Source organism: Coffea eugenioides, chromosome 6, assembly GCF_003713205.1.
Source record: "Coffea eugenioides isolate CCC68of chromosome 6, Ceug_1.0, whole genome shotgun sequence".
NCBI classification, from domain to species: Eukaryota; Viridiplantae; Streptophyta; class Magnoliopsida; order Gentianales; family Rubiaceae; genus Coffea; species Coffea eugenioides.
Window position 1 is genome coordinate 44,997,782 of NC_040040.1, and position 15,790 is coordinate 45,013,571.

Here is a 15,790-nt window from a genome sequence, read left to right on the forward strand (position 1 = left end):
CCGATTCTGTATTTAATACACTTCTTGATTTGTTGAGGCAAGCACTCCTAGAAGGTGTAAACCTACCCAATTCTTATTATGAAGCAAAAAAAATAATGAAAGAACTAGGACTTGGATACGAAAAATATGATGCATGTCCTAATGATTGCACATTGTATTGGGGAAAAGATGAATCAAAGATAAAATGTGACACTTGTAAGCATCTACGGTGGGAAGGAACAAAGGATGATCCTACTGGTGAAAAATGAAAGGTTCCCCATAAGGTTTTGTGGCACTTTCCACTTAAACCCAGATTGCAGCGTCTGTTCATGTCATCTACAACAGCATCTTTCATGAAATGGCATGTCGAGGGTCGTACTAAGGATGGTCGCATGAGACATCCTGCAGATACTCCGGTTTGGCAATCATTTGATTACCAAAATTCCGAATTTGCAAAAGATCCTTGTAATGTCAGATTGGGTTTAGCTTCTGATGGATTTAATCCATTTAAATCTATGAATGTGAACCATAGTACATGACCGGTAGTACTGATGCCTTATAATTTGCCACCACGGATGTGCATGAAACAACCATACTTTATGCTATCACTGCTCATTCCTGGCCCATATGCACCTGGGAATAACATTGATGTTTACCTTCAACCTCTTATAGCTGAGTTGAAGGAATTGTGGGACGTAGGTGTGACCACTTATGATGCATCATTAAAGGAAAATTTTCAGATGCATGCTGCTTTACTTTGGACCATTAGTGATTTTCCTGGTTATGCTAATTTATCTGGTTGGAGTACTAAAGGTTATTTAACATGTCCAGTATGTCATGTCTCCTTTGTTCCAGTTTTGACTTATCAATTCAAGACCACGTTGAATTGTGGCGTCATTCTACCGTTCTAAACAATCTCGAGCTATCCTTGATTGGTTTAGAATCCATCTCTTGTATCCATAACCTGGTCAAGATAGATCTTTCCGCTGCCTGGTCGATTCGATTTCTTCTCGAGTGGTCCTTGGAGAATCGATTCGTATCACATAAAGTGCTCTTATGCCCCAAAAGTCAATGATCGGTTAGAGTGCAATTTGTGCTCCTAATTGAGTTTAACTTAACTCACTCACTCTAATTTCTCAATTAACTTTTCTTAGTCTACCATTGATCACCCTTAATACTCCAAGATTATTGCACTCTTAGATCAAATTTACCTCGAAAAATGTGCATGTGTTATTTCTCGCTAAACAAGTCACAGAAAAATTTACATTCGCTAGCGAAACGTTTTAAAATATAAATGAGACATTTTTATGTACAAATGGATTTAAAATGAATGAAATAAATTATTCGGAGTAAACCGGTGAATAAATAATTAAATAAGCCAGTAAAATGAAATGAAAGTAAGAAAAAATTGAAAATTCGAGTCTTCACATCCTTCCCCCCTTAAAAGAATTTCGTCCTCGAAATTCATATCTTGATTTACGAACAAACTTTGGATATTTTTTCTAGATCTCCTCTTCTACTTGCTAAGTCGTTTTCTTCACTCCATGATTTCTCCATAAAACCTTCATTAGAGGGGTTTGCTTGCGCCTTAACTCCTTTACTTTTCGATCTAAAATCTTTACCGGCCTTTCTTCATAGGACAAATTCTCATCAAGTCCTATTTCTCCCATTCAAAACTCATACTTATAGGACTTAACAAAAGTTGGTGCTCTCTTAGAATTTTCAAGACTATCCTCAGGTGCCATTCATGATCTTATCACAGGTCTAAAGGTATGAAACAATAATTAAATATATATAAGCCGTAAAATCAATTAAAGCAAAGTAGATTTTTCATATATTATAAAATATCGTAATATTTACATCGAGTTAAGATAACTTCATCAAATCATTTCAAAAGGAAAGGGGGAACAACAAGATCATAGCGAAACGTGCTAAATCGCAATATACAAAACAATAAAAGGATGTCATCCCTTATATAAAATTATAACCTCTAAAAGTGCCAGTCTAAGATAGGGTAAAACTACAATCCCTATCTGTCGAGTGGGGTCAGATCCATCCCTACTTGTAGAGTTTCCAACACTTGGATCCCTCTTACTATCATTAGCATTAATCACTTCTTCTGACACTCAATTGATTTGCAACGGATCTAGCAGGTTGTTGAGAATTTTCTCCTCCCTTAGAAGTTCTAGGACAATTCGAAAACTTATGCTCGGTACTACCACACCTCAGATATTTTCCTTGCTTTCTTCAGCACTCGACCTTAGTGTGGTTAATCTTGCCACAGTATCCACAAGTTACATAAGGAGTCACGGTTTAACCAGTTAGAGAATTCCTCTTTTGTTGATCTCGTCTACTTTGATTTCCTTTTGGTGGGGCTTCCTTTGATGGAGTTTCTCCGAGTTTTTCAGGCATCTTCACTCTTCCAGGCCCTTTTTCCATTTTAAGGGGTTGGGAAGTTCTCTCGGACTGCTCAGGAGTATCGCTTGGTTTACCCCTCTTTCTAGCATGAAAAGCCTTAGATTGAAACTTGGCATTCTCTACCCTCTGTGCCTTATCCAAGGCATCCGTAAAAGTGATAATTTGGGCAGCTGCTAGAGATTCTTTAATTTTTCCATTTAACTCCTGAATAAACCTCATTTTCCTTTTCCGTTCCATGACCACAAGCTCAGGAGCAAATTTGAAAAATTTAGTGAACCGCTCCTCATATTCGGCCACATTTAGTAACCATTGTTTCAATTTAATAAAGTCATCCTCCCTCCTTTCTTATATTATAGGCGAAAGGAATTTGACATTGAACTCCCTCTCAAAGTTGGCCCAAGTCCAAGGGGTTTGTTCTCTTTCCCACTTTGCCCTTATAACATTCTACCACGAGCGTGCCGCTCCATCAAACTGAAAAACGGCAAAATTCACTTGCCTTTTCTCGGCATAATATAAAGTAGTAAAAATATCTACCATTCTTTCAAACCAATTTTTCGCTACCTCGGGATCAGACACTCCATGAAACCTAGATGGAGCGAACTTCAAGAATCGCTCTAGGGATCTATCCTCACTCTTCTTTTGGTTCCTAGGTTGGTTGACTGGTTCAGATCCTTTGCGCTCAGCTAAGCGCTCGAGAACATTGGTTATGCGGTTAATAACCGCAGCCACTTAGTCACCCTCTTTGTTTCTAGGATTTTAGTTTGGTCTAGTCGCGGATCCCTTACTCTCCCGGGAATGCGGGGTTGCCGAACCCTACGCCCACACCCCCAACTACGTCCCCACCGATCCATTTAGCAAAATTGTAAGCGCATAATAAAAGAGAAAAATATAAGTTCATGAATTGAAAAACATGTACACATTGCAAAAATACTTTAAGTCAATGCATAGATATTTACATGAGTTAGAAGTCATGTCACATGTCAATGTGCGAACAATGAGTTAATAGTATCAAATACAGGATATAGGCAACTAAGTGCCACAAAATATAGGAGTACATGCAGGCAAAATACAAAAGGTCTCACGGCGTGCACCACCCCTACTATCCTAGACAGGATCAAAAGAAAGAAAACCATAAACCTAGTTAGGGACAGAACTAGAAGAATCCACAATACCAAGTCACATCATTCGAATGATTATAAATTCCAAATTTCATCTAAAAGCCTAAACTACTTTCTAAATTCTTAATCTAAAACTTCGAATGAATATAAGTTTCCTCACTAAATTCAAGATGAAAGTTCCTATACAGGTTAAGGTAATAAGTTAAACCAAAAGGAGTGTAAAAGATGTCTCATTTTCAATCTCAAAATGAGGTCCTCAAGACATTAAATCATATATGTATAAGGATTTAACTCCAAAAAAAATGAAAAACACCAGCGTTCAACATTACTCTAATTAAACACAAACACTTCAATATTACTCGTTAAAACATCAAGCTCCAAGGTCACATTGCACTTAATACACAATCAAATCCCACAGTCCGGTATCCTAAACTTTTAAGCCTAGGACACACTATAAAGATCTGAAACCTAAACTCTGATACCAACTGTGACATTCCCACCTCCTACTAAGGCGAACCAAAGGATTTGGTGGATCGCCTGCCTAACTCTTGTCAGAACTCACTACAATTCGTAAATGAAAAACAGACCAATTCCAATGATTACATCTAAATATACTAAAATAACAACATGACTATAATATTTCATTGCACATATACATCCAAAGATACAAATCTCAAGTCAACTACATCAAGTTCTAAATCTTACAATTTCCCCAAAGGTCAGTTACAAAATACCAAACTATACAAAAGACAAACCTTTACTGGTATCTTCCAATCACTTCCTTCACGTCACTCTCCTGTTAAGAAATAACAAATGGAATAGGATGAGCTAATACTCAGTGAGGCCAAGAAAAATATACAAACACATAGTTCAAGTAGCAATAGCACTTATATGAGAAATAAAGCTATAACATTCAAATAATTTATATTTTAAAATAAAACACACTCAATAATGATACGGGAGCTCTCAGGAGCAAAATTTCACTTGCTTCGCCGAGTCTCTATCATATACCTCCGCATGATGACACTCCGTCAATTGGGTAGGTATATTTAGTCCGTAGACATCACTTTCTTCACAAATCCTGTTCACCATTACATCCCCGGTTTCGGACCCGCTCATCATTTAAAAAAGGCGATACTATCGAGTATGTCAAACGAGATCTCAAAAGATCAAACTTTATAATTTCCCATGGTTTACCAAGCTTCTCAACCAAATCCTTGGCGGTTCGAGTTACAAGGTTGGCCAATGGGTTGGGGTGCCCCCCAGAAGCATGAGTGGTCGATGAGACATTGCTCAAATCGATTTAGAATTGTTTATAGTTCTGAGTCGACATGAGAGGTACCTCCCAGCCGAATTAATGTGGTACATGCTATCGCTTAGAGAATTGGGTCGATGAGACATTGTGACGACCCCACCTCCCCCTAGGGCGTACCCCAGGATTCGGCGGGTCGCCTGCCCAACTCTCGCCGGGACTCACTCATCCTTAAAAGAAATCAGAATAAATCACAAGAATAAATAGGGCAACGATCCAAAACTTAAAGCGGAACTTATATACATTGCCAACCCAAAAGAGAGTATAAACATCGAATATACAAAGGTTCTCAATCCTTCATACGTCCAGCCCATGCCAAGCACTAGGCGAGAACCATTACAAAAGAAACAAAAGAACTAGATTGGCTAGTCTATATCGAGCTCACGTCCTTACTCGCTTTCCCCTGTAAGGAAAACAAAACTAAAGAGATGAGTTAAAAGCTCAGTAAGGTTCCGAACACATAATCAGATAATCAATTCAATACATTAAACATGGAGTATCAATAATTCAAGAAACATTTACAATGGAAAGCGATAGTAACATATTCATTAAAAGGATACGGGCTCACATGGAGCTATTTGTTTGTTCGTTCGTTCCCCTGACATTTCCCCTTATTCCTCCAATCGTTGAAAATGCATTTTTGGTAAGTAAAATCCCTCGTTTTTCCTTTCGTTTGTTCTTCCCCTTTCGGACGTTGACCGGACTCCACCCATCCGGACGTTGGCTGGACTCCATCCATCCGGACGTTAGCCGGACTACAAAGTAATACTCGAGTATACCAAATTCACCCAGAGTCACCATATCGCCCGACCGAGTCCGCTTCTGGCTCGAGTGGATCGATAACGAAGGGCAGGGCCCAATTCAGCCAAAAGGCTTACATCATGCGCAACTAATGTTTCAATTGTTAAATCATTGAAAATTTCACGTTTCATTTAGGTCGAGCACGATAAAGTACACGCTCGCCTAGAAAATTCGTTTTGGAAATCATTGAAAACACTTAACACATCATCAAACAACAACAACAAGTCATGAAGTCAAGGAGAATATAACAAACAAGGAACACTCACCTATGCACGCAAAACAACGTGTAAAATATCCTTCCGGATATTATCCTCAGTCACCAAGAAAATCTAAAATTAAACGAGAAAGAATATTACAAATCATCTAGCACAACAATTAGATGCAAACAAAAAAAACTCGACAATTATTAAGTAGAACGTATAAAAGACTTTAAAGTGAAATGAGGACATTTGGAGCCGTGGACAAAAATAACTAGGGTTTCATAGACTAAACGTAAAACCCAACTCAAAAGGGTTATAAAATTTTCCAATAGAAACACTTGAACCAAAGGCTAGTCGGAATCCAACAAGATAGGCTAAGAAATACTGTTTTCGGAATCGTTTATATGGTTCAAAATCATCTCGTATTCAAGTAGATATTATAGACTAAATGTCTTAATGAAATTCAAGTAAAAGGGAGGTCAAAAATACCCAAGAAAACCCTAAACCACTTCTCTTTATTTGGTAAGAGTAAGTAAACATTTAGAGTTTCCAATTGAAGAAGGACCATGTTTTAAGATGGAAAAACGGTCATAGTATTTGCCAAACAAAAATATACACGTTCAAATAGAAAATTAGTTCTCGAGTGAAAATTTGGGCAGCACGCCCTTTGTATTTACCTATTTTCCAACCATTTATGATTTCATTGTTTTCCTCAATCAATCCCAACATTACACACAACATAAACAGCCACTCAATATGCTCAAGACAATACAAGGACAAAAATTTAAGCTAACAACAATTGCGGAAACGAAGTTTACAAAGACAGTTTTGACGGATTTTTGCGGAATGGGCACATCCGAGGCTACGCTTATCAGATTGAGGTTCAACTTATACCATTTCGAAGCTAAGATAGGGGGCTACAAGGTTGAAGAAGGCCACTCAGTCCAGTTTGCAATGTATCTAGGTAAAATTTACCAAAACAACTCCAGACTTTCCAATTCAAAGTTTACTATGGCAGTCCTGACTCATTCAGTCATATCTCAGAATATACAACTCCAATTCAAGTGATTCCAAAGCCAATTGAAAGCTAAGATACAAGGCTATAAGTCTTAAGAATACATTGACAACCAAATTAGTAGTATTCCTGGTCAAAACAACCAATTACAGAAGCTGATTAGTATGTTTGGGTAGAAACAGGGTAGCAGGGGTATTTCGGTCTTTTCACAAGCTACGATGCTCCGATTGAGCTGAAAGTTTGTAGGCTACTATAACATATCATTCTCTACAACCTTCATGTTTTAACCCAAGGCTAATTCAGTCTCTAACATACTCAAACAGAAATAGGCAGAATTGAGGAAACTAGAAACCCTAATCTGAAATTCATGCATTCAAGTGCTAATTTTCGACAAAACAATATCTAAAACAACTAAAAACCACTAATCACCAATTAATTGAAGTAAAGAGGAAGTTCTTGGCAAAATACCTTAAAATCCCAAGAAAGTTGGTAGCTTAGACTTTCCTCCTCCAAAACAACTCCACCAAAACCTTTAAGCTTCCTAGTTGAGCATTTGTATGGTGTAGTTTGTGATTTGGGTGGTTGAAACTCAAGATTTAAGCAAGAATTGAGGCTAGAAAATGAAGAAATTTCCTCTCTTGTTTTGCTCCTCAAATGGGTCGGCCAAGACCAAGAAAAATGGAAGAAAATTGGGTCAAAAATTGGTTTTTAGTAAAGGTAAAAGTTATGTCAAAGTCCAAGAGTGAATTGGATGGTGACACTTGTCACCTTTTGGTTTATAACTATCCCTTTGTCTCTCCAAGATTAATCCAACTAAGTAACCTCTAATTATCTCTTAACACCTTGTAAAATAAACCCTGTATACAAAACTTAACCTAATTGGCCGAATTTTACCGAACTTTTCGCACTAATGGGTCCCACGTCCGATATACGCTCTTAATTTCTCAAAAACTAACCGATACTAGAAAAATAACTTAAAACCCCTATTTGCTCATAAAAATTATCTAGAAAATTTTTCTAATAAAGAAAATGCATAAAAGACGTGCAAATAAATAAAATAAAGCCTAGAAAATAAGAAAATTTTACGGGTTCTCACAGACATCGCTCCAATCGACTTAGAATTGTTTATAGTTCTGAGTAAACATGAGAGGCACCTCCTACCTGAATTGGTGTGGTACATGCTATCGCTTAGAGAACTGATTATAGCACTAAGACGGTATGAGAGGTACCTCCCACCCGAACAGGGTATGGTACATGCATCCGTTCAGAACTCACAAGTTAAATATATTCATGTATCATTACCAAACATATGCATTCATGTAACAACTATCACATAATTAAAAGAGAGAAAAAACGAGGGCGATAAAGTACACTCTCGCCTCAGCAAGTTTACCTATCACGTATAACACTTGTACAATTAACATCTTTATCACATAAGCATTTAACATGCACTTGACACTCACCACTAGCCAAGGGTAAAATAAGCGTGAAACGAGAAGTCAAACGAGTGTAGACACCAAATTTTAGTATAATTTCATTTGCTATTTGTTATGCTCGTTTTATTCACTTTTTTAGTTTTTAGTTTTTAGTTTTTTATGTTATTATTTTTATTTTTAAGCTTTAGCATAGAGTTTCTAGAAAAGGAAAAAAGGAAAAACATTCAAAAATATGCTTTAGTTGTTTTTTTTTTATTAAGTTATTTTGAAAAGAAAAATAATGAAAATGGAAAATGAAAAAGGAAGATTGAAAATGTCGCACTTTGTTGTTTTTTAGTTTATTTACTTCATCCAATGTTAATTAAATTGTTTTGTTATTATCAATTTTGTTTTAAAAAAAAAAAAAAAAGATAAGCGCACGCAAGCTGCATTTTGCCGCAGCTTGCAAAGGGATCATCGAGCGGCTCCTTAGCTGCAAATACAGGGAAAGTTGCTGGAGTTTTAGGGTTGGGGTTTGCTCGTATAAAAGCCAAGAGAAAGGGGAGCCGCGGGAGAGAGTTTTTTGGTCTGGAAAGAGGGGGAAGAAATTAGCAAGAGTGGACGGCTAAAAGGAAAAGAAAATATACGGAAAGGAAGGGAGAATTTCTGGGGGGTTGGAGCTTAAACAAAAACAGAAGGGCACGGCTACAAACCAGAGAGAGCTGGAGAAGGGGACCGAGGGAGAGAACCAGAGAGTTTGGGGAAGAAACTGGCGGCTAGGTTTTGAGGGGGGATGAAAGCAGACAGCTAGGAGATAGAAAAACAGCAGAAGGGAGAAGCTTCGGGCAGGAGGAAGTTGGCGGCGCTGCCGTAGCTGTTGCTGCTCTCGTGCTACTGTCGTTGATTCCATCATCATAGGCGAATCTTCATCAAGAAAGCCTGAGTATTGGTAAGTTAGTAATTTCACTACGTTAGGGCGTCGCTTCAAGGGAGGTACACTCTATCCTTCATTTGCACTTCATTTGACCCTACGTGCTCCTACGTGTTATGTGAATATGCATGCCTACTCCGCTTTCCTTACCTCCTTGCATGCATTTACTTGCTTTTACTTTTATTTAAGTTTTATAGGGTATGTGTACACCTCTTGGCTTGTAATAGATAGGGCTCGGAGAGCATCTGGTCCATTTCCCCTTCCCCTTTATGTTTTTATGGGGTATGTGTACACCTCTTGGCTTGTAATAGATAGGGCTCGGAGAGCATCTGGTCCATTTCCCCTTCCCCTTGGTTGCTTGCTTTTGTTGCTACGTGTTTAATTGCTTTATTAGGCTCTTGCATCTAGTCGAGCATGCTAAGTGCTACGTGTTACGTGTTTACGAGCGTTTTGGCATGTCTACTTGCTTTCATAACCATGAATGAATGGAATGGATGAATGTACGTCACCACACTAGTCCAACGCTAGCTGTGGCTTCTTTTATCGTTTCCACTAGTCTGATGCTAGTAGGAATTCATAGAAAGGGCTAGTTCAACGCTAGACCCAATGGGATTTTTCCTTTGTTTTTCATTAATGCATTATTTGCCTGTTCACGACATATCATGCATTTTTCCTTAGTTTTAGCATCTGGCATGCTCCTCGATTTCCCTTTCCCCTCACTTTAGGTCTTGCATCTCATGCTAGTTAGGGTACATTTGCCTGGAGAGTCCCCTTAAATATGGGATATAGACGAGTGTGACTTTTTCTAAGTCTTAGCACGCTTATATTCCCTCTATCAAAGGGCAAATTGAGTCACGATTTAGGTCTCCCCGTACCCAATATGCATGAATTCCCTAGGCTCATGCATTCTCAATCCACTCTATCATTACACTTTCACTTTTGTCTCATTTGCACACATGCACCCTTTTATCACTTTCACTTGCACACGAACACTTTTTTATCTTCACTTGCACACGAACACTCTTATCTTCACTCGCACACGAGTACTTTCATCTTCATTTGCACACCGACACTTTCGCACTTTTCTTTAAATTGCATACATGCATTTTTGCCCACTTGCACTTGGAGTATATATATTTGCATTCAAAGACATTTGCCCACCTCCACTTGTATCGTATTTTTATCAATCTTCCCACTTCACAAACTCACATTTTCACATAGCATGCATTCCACTCATTTTTTACGTCATTTAGGATCATGTGTGACCTCTCCGAAGGATCATTATTGGGCTTCACAATTAATGTGATTGGCACCACTCAACCTTTGAAGAGAAATTTCCCCCAATCCCCCTAGGTCTAGGCTTTTGCATTCATATAGACATATCCAACATGCGATACATACCTTGGGTAGAAAAAGTAGGAAAAATTGGTTTAAGTCACGCAACTAACCTTGGTTAGGTCGAAGGGGTGCCTTGGATTTTTATCCTTGCCTTCCCCTTCGTCAAATGTGACCCCCGATCCCTCTTTTGGTTACGTAGACCCAAAAGTTCTCTAAAAGGATTTATTTACTTTTTCATTCAAAAACAAAATCATTTTTGGGTGACTTGGTACACCCTAAACTCTATACCAAGTGGCGACTCCGTTTTTGATACAAAAAACCCTTTTTGAACTTTATATGGCCAAACCGTCGCATTATCAAGTCCCATGGCCTTTATTTCATTTTGCACACGTTCACATATTCTACACTACTCACACACCACATCATTCATTCAAAAAGTGGGGCGCGACAGTTGGCGACTCCACTGGGGACTTCCTAAGTGGGTCCAAGCATTTGACTTAGCCATTCGTTTCCTTTTTCTACCCTTTTTATGCATTGCATTTGGATATTAGGGTTGCATTTTCCATTTTTAGGGCCTTTGGCCTCGCGCGCGTATCCAACTATTCCCTCACTCACGAATGTATGATTGGTTGATTGGATGTATGTTTATTTATTATCTCGCGCTTGCATTGCATTTGGGGGGGGTGTGTCACCTTTAGAGCCTCGCGTGGTTCTCACCCCTTCCCTCAAAATAGGGGAACACTTCATACGTGCACGTTTACTTGCTTTATCCCATTTTATTTTATTTTTCATGGGCGCCATCCCACACCGCCTTGTAGGACTAGGACCGATTGCCTTGGGTAGGCGGATGGTGTGCTCTGCGCCCATAGCGCTACCTAAGGGATCACTCGAGCCACCGACCAAAGGCCCTGGGAGTGATGACCCTTCGCCTTTAGGTCTGAAGGCTTGGGAGCCGAGACTTATCGAGTCTAGTTACATTAGTGAGCCCCAGCCTCATGCATCCATGTTAGCATTTTCCTAGGTTAGAGTCAGCCTCGCCCTATTTTAAGCACGTTAGGCACGAGGGAAGGGGTTCCACCCCTTTTACTTACTTTATTGTATTTCTTTTCTTAATTGCTCCCAATGTGTTATGTGTACTATCAACTGTACTAACCATTTCATTGTTTCCTTGGTTTGCATTCATGTGCCTTAGCAACAAGAGGCCTCTTTGGCACTCTTTTAGTGACTCACCCACTAGATAGCTCACATGTCTAAATTTCAGTCTTTGCACTTACTTTTCAATAAATACATTTCATGTTTAGACCTTTTCTCCCGTTGCATTATTTATATCCTTTAGGCATATTTGTCACATATTTACATCGCTTTAATAAATGGCATCATGCATAAACCATAGAAAGGGAATGCCATTTAGGGAATCCCGTGTTTAGGAATAAGCCACCTTATGTTTCGGATACTTAATCCAGTGAGACTTGCACGTTTACATTTTGTACCATCCAAAGGGGTAGTGCACAAGGTAAGGTAGGATCCGATCATTTTCATAGAGTGATCTTTGGAATATGAGCATATAATAATCACTTTTTGGCCATTTTATCAAAAATTGGTTAAAAATCCCTTGCAAAGAGGACATTAATTTGAAGAAATTCACAAATGATTCCTCCTATTGAGATGATAAAGAAATTGAGGCCAAAATTTGATTTTTAGAAGGTCATAGACTAATGCACTTCAATAATTTTGAAATAATCATTGGCCGGACAATTCAACCAATCCATTTTGCCAATTCATTCAATAAATCATCAATTCATTTGATCAACTTACCCTTTTTAGGGTCACTTGGTCGATTTTTGAATAAATCATCAATTCATTTGACCAATTTACCCTTTTAGGGTCACCTGGTCGATTTTGAATAAATCATCATTTCATTTGACCGATTTACCCTTTTTAGGGTCATTCGGCCGATTTTTGAATAAATCACTAATTCAATTTCATTCATTTGGCCAATTTACCCATTTTTAGAGCAACCGAGCCGGTTTTGAATAAATCATGTTTCGTTCAATCTATTTGATCAATTTACCCTTTTTAGGGTGATCTGATTAATTTTGGATGAATTAAATTTCATTCATTTGACCTGTTTCCCTTTTTAGGGTAATCCGGTCGATTTTTAATAAATTGTACTGACCAATTAGGGTTTCAATGTCAAATTTTGAAATGGAGAACCTAGTCGATTTTGAGTAAAACACACATTGCATCCAGCCATTTGATCAGTTGGAGTTTTGACCCGTGCTTCACTGAGAAAAGTTGTCAACGAATTCCAATCTCTTCGATAGGAGTTCGTCAAGGTCAAACCCATGCGTTTTGCAAATCAAAAGTGATCAATCCTTCGGACGAGGTCCTCATTTTGACTAACGTCTCTTCTCATTCCAATGGCCAAATTTTTCAAATCATTCTTCACACGATCAGTCGATCGGATCCATCAGGTATTGTATAGTGCCTGCTCTGGAGGACTGCATTTTCATGATAGGCCTACCCTTGGCACAAAAGGGTTCCCCCATAGGACATGCATCCGAATTTTCTGAATATCTACTAACTCTTGATTTTTTCTTTTCTTTGTCTTTGTTTTATTGGAATAACTAAGCAAGGGTTAAATCTAAAGACAATTCCTTTCAAAATTCTCAGGTAATATTTAAATATAGCTTCTCGTCGAAGCCCCATCATAACGCGATCCCGTAGTCAAGCCCAGAGGAGTCGTGTAAACATGAGTTCACAACCGGAACAGTCAGATAGGTCTGCTACTACCGCTCAACCCGAGACTGCAAGTTCGGGGATTCAGTTGACTGAGATGCTTACCAAGTTTGGAGAGATGGCGTATGAGATGGCCGCCCAAAGGAAGTTGAATGATGAGCTAATTAGCAGCGGAGTTCAACCCGAACCTGTACCCGCCAGACAGCCTGAGCAAGAGCCATTTGACCTACCTTCGGCCCATGCCACTGTTACTTTCCACTCATTTCCTATTGCAAGACCCGAGGACACTTCACCTATCCACCACACAAAATTTGCCATACGACTTACCCTCCTCATCCCTTCATTTTTCTTACTCCGCGACGCGAGGGTCCAGCACCCCAAATCACTTTCACATATACCACCCGTGAGCCACATAACCATTTTATCACCCTGTTGCTGAGCATTCCTACCAGGATCCATATTGTTCAAAAACCAAGGCAGAAATGGGGGGAATCTTCTGCTCCCGTTGGAAAATTATCGAAAGCTGCCAAAACGCCTTGATCGTTTTGATGAGTTTATGAGGAAGAGTCAGGGGTATTGAACAACAGCCAAGGGTCCTGGACTACATGAGCTTTGTCTCTTTCCAATGCGCAATTGCGCTTGAGGGGTTCAAAACCCCTAAGTTTAACAAGTAACGATGGGACGATCCTGGTAATCCCAAGACACACCTCCGACTAATTTTGCTAACAAGTTGGGAAGACGCCTGTAGACGACGAAACCTGCCTCTAAGGTTGTTCCCAGGCATAGTCTGCGAGGGGGATGCCCTCCGACTGGTTACTCAAATTTGAAGTACCGAAGAAAATACAAACTGGATTGACTTGGTCCAATGCTTTTGTCAGGCAATATGCATATACCTGCGAGCTGGCTCCGACACGAACAGACACGTTGGAAGGAACAAAAAGAAAACCCTCCGAGAGATCACAAGAACTTATCCAAGAGGTGGAGGAAACAGTACGCTGCAAAGTCGAGCCACCGATGACTGAGGACGAAATCATACGCCTTTCATTAAAGCACATTGATCCCCCCGTATTTTTGAAGAAATTTTCCGCTGAACTGGTGCTCGTTCCGCCCGCCATTGTCATAAACTTGAATGGAGTACGATGACGTTCGTGAAAGTTGGAAAGATTGTTTAAGTCTCTGCCGCTCAAATTACCAGTTCTGGATGCTTTGCAAGGACAGGGGACTAGTGAGAAGAACCCGCAATTTAAAAGAAAGAGGGGGAAACTGGCTTTCATCTGGGAAATCCGAAACCCTATCCCCAAGCACCCAGACCTCGACAATACCTCTACAACTCAAAACCGCTTACCCTACTACTCAAATCCTCATCCTGTTACTCACACCAATATCACTCATCTCGACCTTCGCTCAAATTATGCCAACCGCCTACCCATTTCCAAATATCTCAACCAAGCTTTCAACAAGCTCGCCTCGCCTCCTTACCACCAAAGATTCCCCCACCAAATAGACCCACCTACAACTATCCCCGACCCACTGAAACCTACAATCAAAGTCGTACCCGAACCTTCACCAACCTAGGCAGGCCTTTGGACCAATTGTATGAGCAATTGAAGGTTGCCAACAAAATAGGCGTGATTCCCCCTCCAACTTACCTTCATGGCATGCCTGTTGGGTACAATCCACATGCTATTTGTGCCTATCATTCGGGAGTACCTGGCCACTCAACCGCCGATTGCAGGGCATTTAAGCACAAAGTCCAAGACATGATCGAGGCAGGAGAAATAGTGCTAAGGAAAAGAGGTGAACAAGGGCCGATCATAAGTACGAATCCTTTTCCTGAACACCAGGACACCTTCGAGGCATCCACCTCCAACGACGAAATTTGAAAATCCTGAAGGAGCTTTCACAATTTGGATGGCCGAGTTTTCGGGGAATATAATCTAGGGGTTGTTATTTACTAAAGTTCACAAAAACCGTTTCTTGTATATGTGAATAGCTTCATGAAAACATCTTTCGCAATTAAATTTTTGTCTTGTTTCCGCTTGGATTAGTTTTTCCATTAAATGCACAATTTGTTTATTTGATTATTGTCCTGAATTTTAATTCTTTTAAATGGCCAAAGATGAAATTATTTGACCCTTTGAATATCACTGTTCTGGATTCTGATAATACCATTCATCCAAAAGTCCCTTCATTAAAAATCCTTCGTTGAAAAATTCCTTCTTTGAGAAGGCCAAAAATCCCTTCATTAAAAATCCTTCATTGAAAAATCCCTTCATTAAGAAAGCTCTTCATTGAAAATCCTTTCGTTAAGAAAGCCTTTCATCAAGAAATCCCTCCTCTGCCAAGTTCTAAGCTGATTGGTTAAAGCAGCGTCACCGACGATTGATTTTGATGGATGAAAAGCAGTTGAATGTCGTATGGCCTGTGTTCATAACAAAAAGGTCCGCCACCGGTCCTTTAGAGAAGAAGGACAAAGAGTTAAAGCGAGATTTGCCAATGCAAGATGAAATCAAAGACGAATTTG

The 15,790-nt window shown here is 39.4% G+C and overlaps 1 protein-coding gene across 1 annotated transcript in view; it reads left to right on the forward strand.

Annotated features, from left to right (window-relative positions):
* Window positions 1-530: 530 nt before the first annotated feature.
* Window positions 531-15,790, forward strand: part of LOC113774224 (transcription factor bHLH35-like) — a 71,664-nt gene continuing 56,404 nt past the window's right edge. The window contains exon 1 of the mRNA XM_027318780.1: window positions 531-809. Coding sequence (XP_027174581.1) covers window positions 531-809 — 279 coding nt within the window. The remainder of the gene's footprint in view (window positions 810-15,790) is intronic.